General features: G+C 35.4%; 1 protein-coding gene and 1 long non-coding RNA gene across 3 annotated transcripts in view; one reads left to right on the forward strand and one right to left on the reverse strand.

Moving 5' to 3' along the window:
- The window catches only part of LOC130907998 (uncharacterized), a 35718-nt gene extending 27157 nt beyond the window's left edge, over positions 1-8561 (forward strand). The window contains exons 3-5 of one of the 2 annotated variants that reach the window (XR_009061561.1): positions 4627-4670; positions 8148-8378; positions 8460-8561. This is a non-coding gene — a long non-coding RNA (uncharacterized LOC130907998). The remainder of the gene's footprint in view (positions 1-4626; positions 4671-8147; positions 8379-8459) is intronic. The other variant, XR_009061562.1, reaches the window with a different exon arrangement.
- myb (v-myb avian myeloblastosis viral oncogene homolog) lies at positions 1534-19486 on the reverse strand. The gene is made up of 15 exons (XM_057823577.1): positions 19323-19486; positions 17976-18093; positions 17835-17906; positions 17673-17765; positions 15046-15266; positions 12893-13109; positions 12456-12524; positions 10796-10900; positions 10371-10550; positions 8798-8892; positions 8635-8719; positions 8437-8529; positions 8270-8356; positions 8112-8195; positions 1534-4646 (listed from the first exon to the last, which is right to left on the reverse strand). The coding sequence occupies exons 1-15, from the start codon at positions 19343-19345 to the stop codon at positions 4536-4538; spliced, it is 1653 nt and encodes a 550-aa protein (XP_057679560.1). The 5' UTR covers positions 19346-19486; the 3' UTR covers positions 1534-4535.
- Between the last annotated feature and the right edge of the window lie 534 nt (positions 19487-20020).

Below are 20020 nucleotides of genomic sequence, written 5' to 3' on the forward strand. Positions count from 1 at the left end.
GGATCAAATGAATGAGTCCAAATGGATTGGAGGTCTATCAATGTCAATGGCAGATAAGTTTGATGCAATAAATTGACAATTAATAGACAGCTATTTTGATATCAGTTCATTATTTTCAAGACGTTGTTGTCCAAATCTTTCAATTCATGAGAATCTTAACTCTTTCAGCGCCATTGACGGTGCTAGACGTCCAATCGTATGGTGTCCAATCATCGTTTTGCTGTGAATTGAAATTAGTTTGTTACTAGTAGACGTCCAATGTGTTTGAAGCGAGAGGGTTTGCCGCGGTTTCGTTCATTCGCTGCCAACCCTCTCACTTCAAACTTATTGGACGTCTAGTGCCGTCAGTTAATAGGTAAAAGTAATAATAGTTAAAAGTTAAGATGAAATAATTTATTTTATTTTTTTGCGCATTTTTATTTGAAAGAATTATTTTTGTTTTAAAAATATTTCAAATAAGAGATAAATCCGTGAAAATTCCTTTTTCCACCTCAATGTTGATTTTTTTTCCTACATTTTATATTTTTAGTTTTTAAAAAATGTTAATATATATAAAATATATGTTAAAAAAACATATTTCAGATATATATAGTTATATTTAAAAAATGTATATTTTTATTTTAAAAAACATTAAATGTTCTAATTTTATTGTTATTTTTATTTCAAATTATTTATTTCAAAATATAAGCAAAAGGGGAAAAATATCATTACATTTTTTTTAATCTTTCGTGAAATAAATCATAATGAAATTATATATCTTAATTGTTATTTTATTTTCAATATTTATGAAAAATAATTAATTTTAAATGTAAATTTTCTTTAAAAAACACTTTATTCTAATTTGATTTATTTTTATTTAAAAATATTTCAAATAATAAGCAAAAGGGGAAAAAATCATTACATTTTTATCTTTTGCGAAATAAATCATAATTAAATTATATATCTTGTTATCATTATTTTATTTTCAATTTTTATGAAAAATAATTAATTTTACATGTAAATTTGCTTCGTGTTTTTTAAAAAATATTCTAATTTGATTTATTTTTATTTAAAAATATTTCAAATAATAAGCAAAAGGGGAAAAATATCATTAAACATTTTATTTTTTTTATCTTTCGTGAAATATTATAATTAAATTATATATCTTATCATTTTATTTTTTATTCTAAATTTTTATGAAAAATAATTTTAAATGAAAATTTTCATAATTAAAAAAACACTTTAAATATTCTAATTTGTTTTTTTTTTTAATTCAAAAATATTTCAAATAATAAGCAAAAGGGGAAAAATATTAAACCTCTATTTTTTTTTTTTTTTTTTATCTTTCGTAAAATAAATAATTATATATCTCAATTATTATTTTATTGTTTTAAATTTTTATGAAAAATACATTTTAAATGCAATTTTTAATAAAACACTTTATCAAGAATAAAACTTTTTGTTTTGCAGTAAACGGTAAATACGTATTTTGTAATTGTCAATTAATTAAATCCACAAACACTCTGTACACAAGATTGTAGTAAAAACAGCACACTTTATTTACTAGGCAGTATAGAAAAGTATAAAAATGTGAAAACTTGGCTGGTATAAATGTTTTTTTATATATATAAAATGATTTCTGCACAGCTAACGTTATAAAAAGTGTAAAAAATAAAAAAAAGAAAAGACAGTGTTTGAAATGGGTCACCGCAAAACGCCGATTGAATATGCATAACAAAAATATTCAAATACATTAAAAAAAAAAAAAAAAACTTGCACAGTGTTAATTTTCATGAAAAATATCAGTGTTTTGTAGTCTTTGAATGGCTAAATTCAAGTGCATCTTGATGTCACTCCTACTGGGTGAAACTTTTCACAATATACTGAAATCCTTTTGTTTTGGCTATAAAATGTTTGTTCTTTAAATGCAAAAAAAGGGAAAAAAATGAATGGAATTAAAAAGGTGACAATGTGGTAAACGGTTAATACTTCACGCGTAAAACACGACTGACATTAATACAGCTTGTTCAGTAGGACACTTGAAATCTTTTCTTAGAAAATAGAATTCAACAAACAGGTCAGTTTTTCAATTGTCAAGATGCCACTTAAATACTAAAATCGTCCAACGATACTCCATCGTATGACGGAGTATTAGGGCCAAGCAAAGGAAGAAAAAAAATTTCGAGAATTCGGTCGTAATGTTACGAGCTTTAAGTCATACGTCGTAATATTATGAGATTGGCCGGCCGATATACAGTGGTATGAAAAAGTATCTGAACCTTTTGGAATTTCTCACATTTCTGCATAAAATCACCATCAATAAGATCTGACCGTTGTCAAAATCTCACAGATGAAAAAACGGTATGCTTTAATAAAACCACCCAAACATTTATAGTTTTTCATATTTAATGAGGATAGCATGCAAACAATGACAGAAGGGGGAAAATATGTAAGTGAACCCTCTGCCTAAGGAGACTTGAAGAGCAAAATTTTTACCAAACATTTTAAGTCAGGTGTGTGCCCAATCACTGATGAGTGCTTTATAGCTGCTCTGCCCACTATAAACCCCACACCCAGAAAGAATTGCCTTGATGAGAAGCGTTGTCTGATGTGCATTATGGCTCGGTCAAAAAGCGGTATAAAGCTGGGAAAGGATACAAAACCATCTCTAAAAGTCTGGATGTTCATCAATCGACAGTCAGAGAAGTTGTCCATAAATGGAGACAGTTTGGCGCTGTTGCTTCTCTCCCAAGGATTGGCCGTCCACCAAAGATGCCCCCAAGAGTTCAGCGCAGAATATTCAGAGAGGTAAAAAAGAACCCTAGAGTGTCTGCTAAAGACTTACAGAAATCACTGGCACGGTCCAATATCTCTGTGGACACATCAACTGTATGTAAAACTATGGCCAAGAATGGTGTTCATGGAAAAAAGCCACTGCTGTCTAAAAAAACATTGTTGCTCGTTTAATGTTTGCAAAAAGGCACTTGGACACGCCACAGAAGTTTTGGCAAAATATTTTTCGGACTGATGACACCAATGTTGAATTGTCTGGGAGTAACACAAAACGTCATGTATAGAGGAAAAATGGAGCTCATCAACACCTCATCCCCACCGTGAAGCATGGTGGAAGGAGCATCATGATTTGGGTCTGTTTTGCTACCTCGGGGCCTGGAGAACTTGTAATCATTAATGGAAGAATAAATTCAAAAGTTTTGCAGGAAAGCCTGAGAACGTCTGTCAGACAGTTTAAGCTAAAAAGAGGATGGATGCTGCAACAAGACAATGATCCAAAACACAGAAGTAAATAAACTTCAGAATAGTTTCAGAAGAACAAAATACACGTTCTGGAGTGGCCAAGTCAACGTCCAGACTTAAACCCCTTTGAGATGTTGTTGCATGACCTAAAGACAGCGATTCATGCCAGACATCCTAGGAATCTGACTGAACTACAGCAGTTTTGTAGAGAAGAATGGGCCAAGATGAGTCCTGATCGATGTGCCAGACAGATCTGCAGCTACAGGAAGCATCTGGTTGAAGTTATTGCTGACAAAAGGGGAGCCACAACATATTAAATGTGATGGTTCACTGACTTATTTTTCCCCCTTCTGTCATTTTTTACATATCCTCTTCAAAATATGAAAATCTATAAATGTTTGGGTGGTTTTAGTTAAAGCATACAGTTTTTTCATCTGTGTGATTTTGACAAAGATCAGCTCTTATTGATGGGGATTTTATGCAGAAATGTGAGAAATTCTAAAAGGTTCAGATACTTTTTCATACCACTGTATGGACTTTTGTCCATACAGTGGTAAAAAATAAGCCGACAAAAAAGGATTTTTATCCGGCATCTGTGTGGGCAACTGTGGTAATCATTGTAATTAAAAAAATGTCTTTCATGATCTACGCGCTTTTAAAATATATATATATCGGCTTTGGATATGGAGATTTATTTTATCCCGAGATTTCCGAGATTTAAGCAATTGGTCGTTATATGACCAGAATAAAGTTATCATGTTACAAGATTTTAATCATACTGTAGTGAAATTTATGTCATACGTCGTAACGCTACGAGATTATCGTCGCAAAATTTTGAGAATAAAGTCAAAGAAAATAAAATCTGTCCTCATCAAATCGAGAAAGATTACGTAAAGTTACATTGTATTATGACTTTAATCCCGTAATATTCCGAATCTGTTCTTATTGTATTACGTTTTTCGTAATAATACGAGATTTTTTAAGACTTTATTCTCATTTTTCTTTCTTTGCCTGGTCCTAATACGCCATCGCACCATTGGCCAATTGCGTAAGAGTTTAAAAAAAAAAAAAAGAAACATTATAAAAAAGATCTCACCATCAAAAACATAGAAAATAAATTAATCAACTTGTTCTTTATATTAATATGAGAATTGGAAATGAATAATACACCCCAATGCTAATGAAATATCCCCACATTACAAAAATGAGAAGAAAAAACAGGACCGAAACAAACAAACCCTAAGCGACCATCTTCTTTGGATGGAGCTTTTCCCCATAAAGGGATACTCCGGCACCCCCGTTTACGCCACCAGCGTCCTGGCGGGGAAGGCGTTGGCGTACTTGATGTGGTTCTGCTCGCACGCCGTGACGCCTTCCTCCATTTTCCCACAGTGCTCCCACGTGTTCAGCGGCTGCCGAGAGGGAGGAGAATCGACGTGAGTAATTTGAGCTCATTGGCCGCCATTGACGGCGATAGACGTCCAATCCATTTGGAATGGACTGGACATCTACCGCCATTCATTTAAATATAATAATTTTTTTGAAATGTATGTGACAGCCAAAATATTTTGCTGAAATTAATTGAAACAACATTTGTTTTTGAAATTAAAAAAAAAAAAAGTTTTATCTTAAAATTAAAATATTTTTGTGGTATTTTTTTAAACGGCAATAGTCACATGAAAACAACCCCATTGAAATCAATTAAGTGAATAATTAATAATTTATAATAATAAAAAAATATATATATATTTTTTTTTAATTTCAAAAACAGATTTTATCTTGAAATTGAAATATTTTTCTTTGAATTTTTTTAAACGGGCAATAAAGTCACATGAAAACACCATTGAAATCGCTTAAGTGAATAATTAATAATTTATAGTAATAATTAAAAAAAAATAACAATACAATATAAATATTACGTCACGTGATCTGAAATCAGGCCGATCGCGTCGTTTTTCGGAGAACCGGAATCGGATGAAAAGCTCATGCTCGCACAGCGCCATACCCTCCCTCCTGTTAAGCAGTGCAACCAAACTGTCTAGTATGCGTTTGGTACTTCAAGTTAACGATGATTGACAGGTTTGTAACTTTGATTTTGCCAGAGAAGCTTGGTAACTCAACGATCAAAGGCACAAATGTGTCAATCATCGTTAAACTTGCATAAGTGTGCTCTGGCAACTCATTGTGTAACCCTGGTAATACAACAGGCGCGTCTGTGTTGCATCAACGCAGTGAAACGCGTCGGTAAAGTCAATTAGCGAGTGCACACCAGTTGAAGAGCGTCTGCGTTTCAGATGCGTCCCAGAAGCGGTTAAACGCGTCGCACCCGAAACGAACGGCAAGTTCATTATTTGTCACGAGACGCAACCCTCCTACGTCAATCAAGTACATAGAGAGTTCTCGGTTGTGTGCAGATGAGCGAAGTATTGCTCGTGTTACATTCAAGAACTGCTCTGATTTCTAGCCATCAGCCACCTTGCTGTCGCCGACAATGTGGACGCCAGCATGTCTACTGTACATCATTTGATTAGAATTTGCCAAGTGTCGATACACATGAAAGTGTCCTTTCCATTTTATCCATATGTGAGAGACCGTCCATCCTCCCCCTGTGTTTTATTCCAACATATTGTCGAAGACAGCGACGTGGCTGTTGGCTACAAATCCGAGCAGTTCTTGAACGCGACACAAGCAGCGCCACGGTTCCAAGCAAGCTTAAACGTCATCTCCAATAGGCCTGAACGATATTGGAAAAAAATATTGTTGCGATTTTTTGGAGGTTTGCGATGTATTGCAATATTAAAAAAAATGTACATATTTTTTTTTTTTAAAGAAATTTTCACTTGATGACTTGAATAGCTGTTTGGAAAGACTTTGGATGACTCATCATCACCACAGTGTACAGTGATCCTTCGTTTTTCGCGGTTAATGGGGACCAGAACCTGCCACGATAAGTGAAAAACCGCGAAGCAGCGCACCCCCCCAATTTTTTTTTTTTTTTTGGTGTGTTTTTTGTGCTCAATGTATTTATTCAGATTTAGCTTTGGAAAGAGATACATATAAGACATGTTATTCTCACTTTTCCCCCCAAAGTGATTTTAAAAATGTATATAAAATGGTTTTTAAGCACTTCATATGTCAAAATTATGATCAGTTTTAAACATAACTGTCCCACCAAATCATTTTTGAACAAGAATAAAGTAATGTAGTAGATAAATACTAGGCTTTATTAAATGCTTCTGTTTATCTACCTTAGCTGTGACTGTTGGAGTGACATGTAGAAATTTCAAGCTCCTCATGATCACTGCTGGCATTTATATGCCTCCAACGTCTCCACACACACACACATATTCATTCCAGGGCGGCTTCCTTGCAGAAACTGTTTAACAAGTTAAACGATGATTGACAGATGCCCGTGTGAAGGCTGCTTCTTTGGCCAGATCAAAACCATCGTTAACTTTAATACGCAAGTGCCGCAGTGACTGAGAGGAACAAAGGGCTGGGAGAGGGAGGGTGTGAGGCTGTGCGCAGAGTAGAAAGCAAGGCGTATATGAATTAAAAAAAAAAAAAAAAAAACTATCGCATGTGCTTGCGATGGGACTATCGCGCACGTGCACATCGCGATGGCGATGTTTAAACGATATATCATTCAGGCTTAATCTCCAAACGAAACACCCGTCACTTCAAAACCAGTCGGACTATTTTTTTCGCCTTCACAACACAAAGAAAATGGCAACTTTTTTTTTAGAAAAACTACATAGGTAAATGAGAAAGCCCTCAAAGCTAGTTACCTTGTTGCTGAACTTGTTGCTAAATCCCAAAAGATATTGTTAAAGTCCCCCTGTCTGATAATTCTGAGCTTTTCAAGAGTAACTGCTATAAAAAATAAAAACAGACTGAGAAATTTTGAAGAAGAGATCGTGTGTGTCTTCCATCAATTCCTGCCAGGATATCAGCTTTGTGTTCATCTAAAAAGGTTTCACACTGAGTAAGTATAAATAATGAGAAACTATTTTATAATTAAATACACTGTACAGATAGTAAATTTGGAACATTTTTGGTTTGTGGTGTGCCATTAGATTATTTTTTTCCCAATGTAAAAATGTGCTGTGGCCCGTGACTCAGAAAAGGTTGAAAAACACTGAGCTAGTGGATGCATAATGTAACCCCACCAACTACTACTACTGCGCCTTGTTATGTGGTGCACCCTACATATGAAAACAGTTTTAAAATAGGCCATTTATTGAATGTGCGCCTTATATTCCGATGTGCCTTATAGTGCGGAAAATACGGTAGTTAAAGCAAAAAAACAAAATGGGAATTGGATGTCACAACCGTTTTTATCTTTTTTTTTAGTTTTTTTTTTTTAATTAAAATTTTAAAAAGTTTTTTGCTGTCTAGTTGTCTGCCAATAACTGGACTCATGCACCCCTACTAGTCCAAATGGATTGGACATCTATCGACGTCAATGGGAATCAAACTAAATTATTTACATTTCATGTGACAGCCAAAATATTATGATAAAATTATAAATTATAACTTGAAATATTTTTCCTTTTTATTTTTTTTTCTTTTAATATGGGCAATAAAGTCACATTAAAAAACAACACTATTATTATTATTAATCAAAGCATTTTGATCATTTTTCAGTTTTGCTTTTTAATTAAAAAAAAAAAAAAATCTTTTTTGCTGTCTCGCTGTCTGCCACTGACGGCTCTAGACGTCCAATCCATTTGAAGTCAGAGGGTTGATCGCTGCCACTTTAAATGAATCAGACATCTACTACCGATAAACTCGTTTAGAAGGGCAATTGAATGCCGCACAATTGGACGTCTATCATCGGCAATAGCACTGACATAGCTAATCATAAATGAACGTACCAGTAGTTGACTGTCATTTGTCCTGTGCGGGAGCAGGTACATTTTGTGTCCATCTTCGCTTAGCAACGAGCTTGTCAACAAGTCCTGATTGGTGAAAAACCCACAATGAATTCCAGATTTTCCTGATTGATGATATAACTGGAAATGTTTGTACTTACCGGTACTTCCTGGGCATGAGCGTTTGGTGAGAAGAGCTCTTGGCCTTCCCACTGCATATATGGACTCCTTTCACACGGTGACTCCACCTTGGAAGTCAAAACACAAAAGGTTTTTTAAAAAAATCAGAGTACCTAAGATTGAGCCGTGGAGAACGCCAAATTCTCACCTCTTGTTTGATCTTTTTCAAAGGCGGGTGCTCGATGGGGCACTCCATTGGCTCCTGCTTAATAGAATCCACCATCTGCTGATCTAGAGAAGGCTGAAGAGCACGCAGAAAAAATTTCAAATAAGGCAGGATGTGATATTTGTACATTTTAGTTTTTATCCCGTATTAGCAGACAGCTGAAGCCAATTTCTCGCTCACCAGCAGCTTGAGCGGGACCAAGGAGGATCTGAACGACGTCGGAGATGATTCCAGGACGGTTCGGCCGATGTTTGGACTTCGGAAGCTGCGGCGGACAAAAATCGGTTCAATTTGGATCATTCCATCGGTAAAAATCCACATTCAAAGACGGACAGACACTCACATGTCGTTCTCCTTTGGAGACTTGCCGTCTACGGGTGCGCTCATTGGTAGACGGTCGCTGTCTGAGTGCTCCGGACTCATTGATTGGTTGAGCAACTGTAAAGTACAATAAAGAAAAAAAATTTAAAGTTATTTTTTTGTTTTGCATTTCATTTCATAATTGAGTGGTGTAATTCTTTACTATTCTGACAGATTTTGGGAGGAAAAACATGCAATATGATAAAGTAAAAAAATAATTTGTATTTTAGTTTATCAAAAAAAAACTTTTCATTTAGTTTATACTATGATTTATAATAGGGATGCGGCTATCGATTATATTAGTAGTCGATTAATCTATCAACTAGTTAGTTCAAATAATTGATTAATTGGATCAGGACCTTTAATGCGTTGCAGAATAAATTTTAGGAGAGGTAAAACAAAGTCTTAAAAAATTAAAAAATAAAATTTTCAAAAGAGCATTAAATGCGAATACAAAATAAAATACCTGTTCTTAGCTTCAAACGGCATACAAAAAACAATTACATGAGGATCTAAGTACAACAAAAGAACATTTGGCTAACTTGCCAGCAAAAGTCCGCTAGCTTAAATGCTATAAAATGCTAACGTTGTTTTACAATGCTCAAGTCGTTCAAACACATATTCCCACAAAATAACGGCTAAATATACCTATAAACTTACTTACGATTGCATTAAAAAAACATCAGCTCAAACAAAAACTTATGTTGGTCTTAACAGGGAGCAGCTGGATTCAGGTATGTTAAATTAGCTAAGTCATATTGACTGTTGCCATCAGAAGACAGTGTATCCACCCAAATCAATGAAACTAAATGCAAACACTTTCAAAACAAACCATAACAACGCCAATCGAAGCTTTTTTCTAATCGAATTACTCGAGTTAATCGATTAATTGTTGCAGCGCTAATTTATAATAATTTGAATATAATGAATTTACTAGAATTGTTTTTAAGTTTTAAAAATCTTTTTAAAATTGTAATTTATATAGTTTTAGTTTTATATAGTTTTATTGTAATTTATAATCAAATTTATCATAATCCTAAATATATAATTTATTGTTTTTGCAAACAAATTTTTAAATGAATGATACTCCATATTTCAATATTACTTAGATTTTATTTAAAGTACAACAAATGTGCCTATTTTTTCCCAATTTTTTTATTTTGAATATCAATTTATTAAAGAAATTTGTTTTGCTGTCGTTTATAATGAAATTTATAATAATCCTAAATATAGTTTAGTGTTTTTGCAGACTTTATATATCAATATTACCTTAAAAAAAAGTGAATAAAAATTACTAGAATTACAGAAATGATGTCATAATATTATGGCTTTATATTAAGACTTGTTAAGTACAATTTTCAAATTTTTCTTTTGTTATCTATTAGTTCCTTCATTGCCATTGAGTACATATTTTCCTATTTATCTATTTTATTTTAATTGAACACCTATTTCTATACTAGAGTGCCACGTCAAATTTCATTGTTGATAATGTTCGTTCGTTGCTGACAATGACAACAAAGTTCTATTCTAAGTCCTAATGTATCTGAGACACTTACTGAGTCAATGACCGACTCCATGAATTCCGGCATGGCGCCGCCGTGTGCCCTGGAAGCCGACACGCTCTCCTCAGGGAGGCAGCTCCGATCCAACGGCGCGGCCGCCCGGTGATCCGGCACCGAGTCCGAAGTGTGCGAGGACGAGCCGTGGGAGGCCCAGCTGGGATACGGCGAGTTGATCTGGAAAAAAACAGAAAGCGGGGCGTGAAATCGCAAGAAACGGGAAGTGAAGTTGGCAGGGGGGTGACGAGGGCGAGCGTTGTGTTGCGCAAGGGGGTCGTGGACACACATGGAGCGAGGCCAGGTCCTGTTTCATCACTGGTGTGCGGCAACAGGCCCCCCCAGATGTTTCCTCCGCAGAGCTAACCGCTGTCTGTGCCGAGCTCGCATGCACATAAATCTTTCTGTCACACAAGAAGACTCACCGGTAGCGACGGCTGGCCTCGCAATTCGTTCTCGGTGGACATGAGCAGCAGTTCGATCTCTTTCACTCGCTTCTCCTTCTCGGGGTCCTCCTCGCTATAGTGTCTCTGCCACGTAAACCAAAAAGCAAACGTTAAATTACGTTCAAATGTTCAATTCAATTGTTGGCTTAAAAATCGGAGAAATACTCTTATTTTGAATTCGTATTTTTTGGATTATAAGACGCACTTAAAATATTAATTTTTTCCCTTAAAACAATTGATTGTGCGCCCTATAAGAATAGAATATATCATTCTGCTTGTGCTTGATGATCCGAACCAAATTCTGTTGGAACATTACTGCTCCAATAAAATGCTCGACGCATTTATCTGTCATCAAACCCATAAATAAAAAAAATAATAAATAAATAAATGAAACAATTACAATGTTAAAAGATAAGAAACATGACAATTGCAGTACATTTTTGCACTTATAATCAGGTGAGCATTACGTATGAAAATAAAACTAACTTGTATACAGATGGTGCGCCTTTAACATATATAATAGGTTAAATATTCTCGTATTTATTTTGAATTATATTTATTTATTTATTTATTTACTTGGATATTTTTTTTAAATACATTTTTTTTTTTTATTCATAATGTTTTTAATTAAAATATTTCTATATTATTATTTTTAAAATATATGTTAAATTTTGTATTACTTGTATTTATTCTATTTGTCTATTAGTTTTTTTTAAACAGTAAGTATTTTATTATCTTTTTTAAGTATTTTATTTATTTATTTAAATAATATTTTAATTAGTAAACGCTTCTTTTTTTAATTTATAATTTTTATTTAAATTAATTTAAAATTTTAAATATATATTAAATTAAATATTTAAATTTAATTTAAATTCATATTTATTTTGGATTGTATTTATTTATTTACTTACTTGGATATTTTTAAATGAAAAAATGCCCAAAAAGAAAAGTGTTGTTTTTTTTAATTCATAAAAATGAATTTGTTTTTTCATTGGAACACCAGTTACCATTTTATTATAATATTTTTTATCTTATTATTTTGAAAATGTTTACATTTTTTTTGTTACTTGTATTTATTTTTGTATTTCCATTTTTTTTTATTTTTCTTTAAAAAAACTTATTTTGTTTTTTATTTAAGTATTTTCTTTATTTAAATATTTTAATTAGTAAAATTATCTATTCTTTAATTTTTATAAAATTATAATTTCTATAGATATATTTTATGTATAAATAATAAATTAAAATGTACAAATATTATATACTGCCTTATTCGAATTTTTTTGTGTGCTCTCCAGTCTATTGCCAATATATATATTTTATATATATATTTATAGAAATATTTTTTTATTAAAAAGAAAAAAAAAAAACAAGAACAAAAAATACAATAAATATTTGTGTTGTTCTTGTTGAAAACGGACTGATTATTTTTGTTATGAGTTATATTGAATCGTTTACCAACATCTGCTTTTGCTTTAAGAAACATACTTATTTTTAATATTCATTATCCAACCTTGAGCAGCACATGGTATTTGGTTCCAATTTGCATTTTCAGCTAAAATATTGGCAAATAACATTCAAAAACATAATTTGTAGTGTACTGTCAATTCATATTAGTGTTTTTTGTTGTTGTTTTTTTTACCTGTATGGCGGCGGTTCCATGCTGCGGGATGCTTAGGATGTTCAGGTGCAAAGCCACGGGGAAAGGGACCTGTTTAACCAATCACAAGTAGGATCATTAATGAATTGGACGTCTCGTACCGTCAATTGCAGAAAAAGCCATTTGACAAATGTTTACATGCTTTGATTAAAGCATCGTCTCAGCAGGTAAAAGGTGATATGTTGTCAAGTTGCTGTGGCAACGCCTAGCTATCACACAATTGGTTAGCCTATAACGCCAATCTTTTGCCCTGTGAATTGGACTACCCGATTAGTAGAATGTGTATATGAAACATTCACCCCAGGAGGAGGAGGTCTACTTGTGATAAACTCATTAAAAGGATGCCAAATGACTGGACGTCTATCGTCGTCAACGGCAGTAAAAGAGAACAGAATTAAAGAACATTTCAGCAAACTGACCCGTTGCGTGTCGGCCATATAGGATGCATAGTGTAGCGGCGACGCGGGTGCCGGTGAGTGGTGCGGAAAGGCCAAAATGTGGCCGGCGGGCTTGCCGTAGCCGTGACCCAACGACAGCGGCGAGCCGGCGCATTTGGCGGCGCTCTGCAGGTAGCCCTCCTGCTCCACCTTCCGCCGCATGGTGGAATTCCAGTGGTTCTTGATAGCGTTGTCGGTTCTAAGGAGGATATCGAGGACATCTTTAGAAAACTGGACAAACTTGCTCTGGTTATTTTATAGGCCAAATCGCTTCAATTTCTGACCAACGGAGACCAAAATACAAATAATATGAGGATTAATATGCATATTGATCAACTAACTGGCATTAACAAAAAAAACAACAAAAAAAAACTACAACAAAACTATTTAATAAAATAAAAAAACAACGAGGTATATCCCTTCCCCACATGGTGTCCCCTCAGTAAGAGTTGACAGCAATGCTACTTCTATTAGTGGCATATACAGTATGTATATTTAGTGATGTTTTTTTCTCCTTTAAAGCCCCAACTGCTTACTTTACATAAACAATACAATCTCAACTAGAGGTCGACCGATACGGTATTTCCAAATGCCAATATAGACTAGTGTTGCAACGATTAATCAATTAACTCAAGTAATTCGATTACATTCGAAATAAATTTTGCTGCTTCGATTATTCGTTTAATTAAAGTGGCGTTGTAAAGGTTTGTTTTGAAAGTGTTTGCTTTTAGTTTTATTAATTTAAGTGGATACACTGCCCTCTAGTGGCAAAAGTGAATACGACATAACTCATTTCACATGGCTGAATCCTGCTGCTCCCTGGTAAGTCCAACATAAGCTAAGTTTTTGTTTGAGCTAATGTTTTTAATGCATTCGTAATTTAGTTTATAGGTATATTAAACCTTTTTTGTGGGAATATGTGTTTGAACCATTTAGGAGCATTAAAAAAATAGCATTTTTAGCATTTAAGCTAGCAGACTTTTGCTATGTAAGTTAGCCAATTGTACTTTTTTTGTAGTTTGATCCTCATTTATTTTTTATAACGTTTGAGGCTCAGCTCAGGTATTTTATTTTTTTATGTTCCTTATCCGATTACTCGATTATTCGAACTGACTAGTTCATCGATTAATCGACTACTAAAAGATTGCCGAAATCTAAAGCTGATTTTGTAAGCCGATATTTGAGGCCGATTTTTTTTAACCACATAGATTTTTAGGGCAATTTTTAAAAATTGCTTCAACAGCTTCAAATTTACAATGATGACCAAGACTTTAGGGGTTAATTCGGGCTAGTGGTACCAAACCAACAAACGCAGCACTTATTTTTATGATTATACACACTCAGCAACAACAATACATTATTTTCAAATAATTAAACCAACCAGGACGTCAAGACGAGATGTAACAAGTGAGAGTTTAAGAGGACGCTCGCCATGCTAAAGCTAATGCTAACGCGAATGTTACGCTAATGCTACAAGTTACATTTAGAGTTAAAGGATCCCTCAGTAAAACCCTCCAAAGGCTAAAGCAATGTTACATATTCTTTCATGCAAGATAAAAAAAAAATATTACAATATTCCCAAAACATGCAAGCATAAAGCTTCCTGTAGCAGCCTGCCTTCAAACTGCTGTGGGGTCCTTCCGGGGTCCTACAGTCAATCGGCGGCGGCCACAGTTGCCCACACAGATGCCTGATCAAAATCCTTTTTTTTTTATCAGCTTATTTTTTCGTTTGTTAATTGGCCTTTTTTTTTTCTTTTTCTTTTTTTGCGAATTGGCTAATGGCCGATATTGGAAGAAAGTCCATATATCGGCCCCGTATATCTGCCTGCCAATATATCGGTCGACCTCTAAAATAAACTACCACAATGGGAGAACACTAAACTCCCATATGGCACATTAAAACTGTTCAGCCTTTAAAAACACTCAGAATCCCAAGCAGCAGAACAGGACAGGTGAAATTTTTTTTTTTCTCTCAATTTCTGTCCAAAAATATTTAAAAAATGACATCACACAATTCTCAAATGAAGTTCTAAATAAGGGGGTCACCAAATAACATCGCGTTTCAACAAACATTCCCAGTCAAAATGGACTGGACATCTCGCGCCGTTAAAGGCACCCAATGAGCGCGCTCACCTGCCAGGTAGCTGCTTAGCAATCTCGGCCCATCGGTTCCCGAGCTTCTCGTGCGCCTGGTAGATGATCCGATCCTCCTCCTCGGTCCAGGACGTCTTCTTCACCTCCGGATTGAGGTGGTTGTGCCAGCGCTCGCGGCACTGCTTGCCGATGCGCCCCTTCAGGTGTTTGGCGATGACCGACCAGCGCTTGGCGCCGTACTTCTGCACCAGCTCGATCACCTGCCGGGAAAGCGCGCGGAAAGTGAAGGAACTTCCCAGAGAACACCTGCCGAGCGGTCGGGGAGTTTCCAGTGAAACGTTAGCCACCCTGCTAATCATTACAGCCGCACCTGGACGGAAGCGTGGATGAGTCCAATAAAATGTTGCAGGCCAGTGGGGCTAAACACACTTTTTTTTTTTTTTTTTTGGTTTCCAGTGACCACGTGCTTCCGAAAAGCACTTTTTTTGCCTTTAAAATAGCTGAAGTGCATTGTGTTTTTCTTTACTTTTGCCAACCTGCTGCAAATTATTTTTGGGCGGTGCCACACTAAATTACAACTAAGTTTTTTTTCACCAATACAGTATATAACCTATTTATTCACTGTTTATCACCAAATCTTTCTAATTTCCTTTTTACCATTCTCAAGCTTTGCTTCTTTACTTTTTCCAACCATTTGCATCTTTTTGTCCGGTGCCACAAAACTTTAACACGGGAAAATGAAATTACTACGAATGTGTTTTAAGCAATTAAATAATCATCTACTTTTTTCACCCAATCATTCTCATTTCCTTTTTACCTTTCTCAAGCTTTGCTTTTTTACTTTTTCCAAACTGCTGCACTTTCTTTCTGGGGAGACAGGGCTTTAAAACTTGAACACGGGAAAAGTAAACCAAAACTTTTCACCCAATCACCTAATGACTCACTTTTCTTTTTACCACCAACAAGTCCATTTTTTTACTGCCACCACCTGTTTGTTTATTTGTTTTTACCCAAACACACGTTGTTTTAAATTTACTTTTTACTTTTCTCACTCTTTTCCTCTCTACTTTTTCCAACCTTTTGGATATTTTTGGGTGGTGCCACAAAACAACATTGTAAAATGAATTTGCTATGAACGTGTTTTAACCAATATAATCCAAATATTTACTTTTTTCACCCATTCTTCTCTTTAAATTTTTACCTTTCATGTTTTTTCTTTGCCCAAACATTCAATCACTCACTTTCTATTTACCACCATCACCCAACTCTGTTTTGTTTTTACTGCCACCACCTGTTTGTTGGTTTTTACACAAACAATGATTTTTTTTTTTTTAAATCCATTTTACCTTTCTTACGCTTCTTTACTTTTTCCAACCTGTTGCTTCTTTTTGGGTGGTGCCACAAAATTTTAACACGGGAAAAAAATACAACAAAGGTGTTTTAACCAGTACAAAGCAATTATTTACTTTTTTCACCCAATCATTCCCATTTCTTTTTTACATTTTAATGTTTTTTTTCTTTACATAATCACCCAATCATTCACTTTTCTTTTTACCACCACCACTCAATTACATTTTGTTTTTCACGCTACCACCTATTTTTTTATCCTATCCACAAATTGATTTATTTTTACATTATCCCTGGCTTATTAATGTTTTTTTTTTTTTTTTTTTTTTGGGGGGGGGGGGGTGTTTTTAAATCATGTCTTTTGATTAAAAAAAAAAATCCAATTCACTGCTTATGTGTTACTATCAATCACTTTTCTTTTTACCACAACCACCCAATTAAGTTTTGTTTTTACCACCACTACCTGTTTGTATTTCACACACCCTTTTAAAAAAATTCCTTTTTACCTTTCTCACGGTTTGCTTCATTACTTTTTCCAACCTGTTCCATTTTTTGGGCCGGTGCCACAAAACTTCATCACGGGAAAATGAAAATATAACGAAGGTGTTTTAACCAATATAAACCACTGATTTACTTTTTCACCCAATCATTCTCATTTCCTTTTTACCTTTCATGTTTTTTCTTTACCCAATCACCCACTTACCTTTTTACCACCACCACCCAATTCAGGTTTGTTTTTATCTCTACCACCTATTTGTTTGTTTGTTTGTTTATTTGATTTTATGACACAAACACCCTTTTTTTTAACCGTTGTTAGCATTTTTAACACACTTAATTGCATTTTTTTCAACCTGATCTCAAACAAATTTCATTTTTTTTTACCCTATTCACAATTTGATTTATTTCTACATGATTCTTGGCTTATTTGTGCTTTCCTTTGTTTTTCTGTTTTTTAAATCATGTCTTTTGATTTAAAAAAAAAAAAAATCCCAATTCACTGCTTATGTGTTATTATTGTTTGGATTTATCATGAAAGTCCAACTTTTGGCAGGTCTTGTTATTCAAAAGTAGCTTGCATTAACGAATACACTTTGCATTCGGTTGAACTTTTATGCTAAATTTACGAAACGATGAATGAGAAATTAAATTGTGCATTCTTTTTTTGTACAAAAAAACTCATATGAAAACTAAAGTTCTACTGTAGAGCTAAAACTTTAACATAACAAATAATCTTTTTAAGCAACTGAATGCTAAATTGGCGTCAATTTACCCCACTTTCAACCACTAAAAACTAAAGTTTTTCTTGCTTTTATTCTTACCCGCTGGTCTTCCTCTTTGGTCCAAGGCCCTTTGATAAGTTCTGGGTTGAGAACCTTCTGCCACCTGTGCTGGCACTGCACATCAGTACGATTCTGCACAGAGAAACAAATCCTTAGATGGCGTTCTTGGAAACTAGCTTCCAAGTTTATGACATGACTTACAGGTAGTAAATTTGCGATGAGTTTCCAGTCGTCGGATCCGTGAAGCTCCACCAGTTTCTTCAGTTTCTCATCCTGGTGAGCAGTGAATCCATAGATGGTTAGTTTTTTTCAAGATGGCTTGCGAAGAACGCTCATAGTTACCTCCTCTCGCGTCCAGCGTGTTTTCCCAAGGTGCCGCTTTCCGGGTTTCGCCAGCGAGCCTTCGTAATCGTGGTCGTACGTCTCGGCGTCCTCTTCGTCCTCCTCGCTACTGTAAACACTGCGGATGGAGAAAATACGGTCAGTTGGTCGATCTCGTGACCTCGTCACGCACTCTTGGGGAGAAGAGAACCAGTCATTCTTGAAGGTTTGGGTGCAGGCGTTTTGCCAAGGCACCCACAAGACGCTCCAGTGAAATCAGAGGGAGGGAGGTAAGGGGGGGTGGATTTATGGATGAACAGGTTCTTATGTTTTTGGTTTCTACAGATACTGGGATCGGCACACGCGCCGGTCATGAACGTGTTCAGACCTGCAGCCGCTCACGCACTTTGACTGACTGTAGCCAATCAGAATGCGGTGCAGGCGGCAAACAGGTGAACAGGAACCGCTCTCAGGTGTAGGATATTGTTCCGCAACTTCCCGATTCAGGGTTGTCAATTGGAGAACAAGCGGCTACACAACTTTGAGGAACTTTTACAGCGAGATAGAAGCGCTTTTGTCAGAAAGTTAAATGCTATAGATGATGTAGACGTGCAAGAATTCTTCCATTTTGCAAGCATTTGCTTTTAATTTGGGGAAAGTGCTACATTTTTTACTAGTTTTCTGACATTAATATAGAAGTGACATTACCATAATCAGTCTTTGTTTGTATATTTGGTGGAATTTGAAAGATGTTAAGTTTGCATCCCTGCCTATTGCCTAAAGTCCAAGTTCCAAGTGAGCATTCACACTAGGTACTGCGACTAAGCATCATTATCTCACACTTGTTGCGGCATTTTTGTGCAGTGTTGAACTTTATTGTTTTCCCACGTTATGCAGGGCTATAAAACTTAAGACGCATTGATGTTCACCGCTCGTTAAATAATTACACAGTAGGCGAAAGTGAAAATATCCGTCCCACTCGCTTTTATCCATCCGACGGCAGTCAGAAACAAAAAAATTATCATCAAGTAAATAAAAATAATTTAAAAATATAAAATTAGAAAATGAAGGGCAATAATAATACTTTTTTCTCTCGAATTAGGGTAAAGTTAAATAGAATTTATTTAAAAAAAAAAAAAAAAAAATCCATGCAAACCCACTTGAGTCATAGCGTGACACAATGACAGTAGCACCTGCTCGCCGCGCGCTCTCGCACTCCCCGTTACTATACAGCAATAAAGACAGGACCCTCACACGTTTTTGGGTGGTCATACAATATTGTTGCAAGACTCTAAATGAGAAGTCAACTTTTGCGACCCTGAAAAACACGCGCAAGCTCCAGAATAAAGCAAAAGGTTATCTTACTACCTGTTCCTCGGCCGCCGAGTCATGTCAGTCGTCCCCCGGGGGTGTGCGGCTCACAAGTTTGGCTGTAACTCGGGCGTACGTACTTTCACTCTCGGCGCCGGGTTTGTTCTCACGGCAAGCTTGCAGGTTGACATTAATTTAAACTCCGGCAGCCTTTTACTACGACTACAACTCGGGCTCCTCCTCCTCCTCCCACCGCGACACCCCCACCCTTTACCCCTTCTTCAAGTCCCGGTTCTTTTTGGCGGGCAACAATGCGCATGCGCAAATGCTCACTTCGAGAGGATTAGGTTCTTTCAGTCTTGACTCTTGGCGGTGGCAACGCGGGGAACTTGGCGCTCCCGTCTTGAACATTACACATCGAAAAGTGACAAACTTAAGTGAATGAAATCTTTTTCGAGTCACCGCTGCTGGTATTGACAAGTAAAAGAAGCATGGCATTCATTGACAAGTAAACTCGCCATACGTAAGACTATGTAATTTACGAGACACCAGTGGAGGCATCAATGCTGAACTTCAATACTGAGCGCTCAAATGTGTCTTTTTTCCCCTATTCATCATATTTTAAGCGTTACCTAACATTAAAATTAGCAAGTATAACATTTTGAGTCACCTGTACTGTTAGTAAAAAGGAAAAAAACACAGATTTCATTAACATTGAAATTAAACACCAAGAACAACAATTAAACTCCACTTTT

Source organism: Corythoichthys intestinalis, chromosome 19, assembly GCF_030265065.1.
Source record: "Corythoichthys intestinalis isolate RoL2023-P3 chromosome 19, ASM3026506v1, whole genome shotgun sequence".
Taxonomy (NCBI): domain Eukaryota; kingdom Metazoa; phylum Chordata; class Actinopteri; order Syngnathiformes; family Syngnathidae; genus Corythoichthys; species Corythoichthys intestinalis.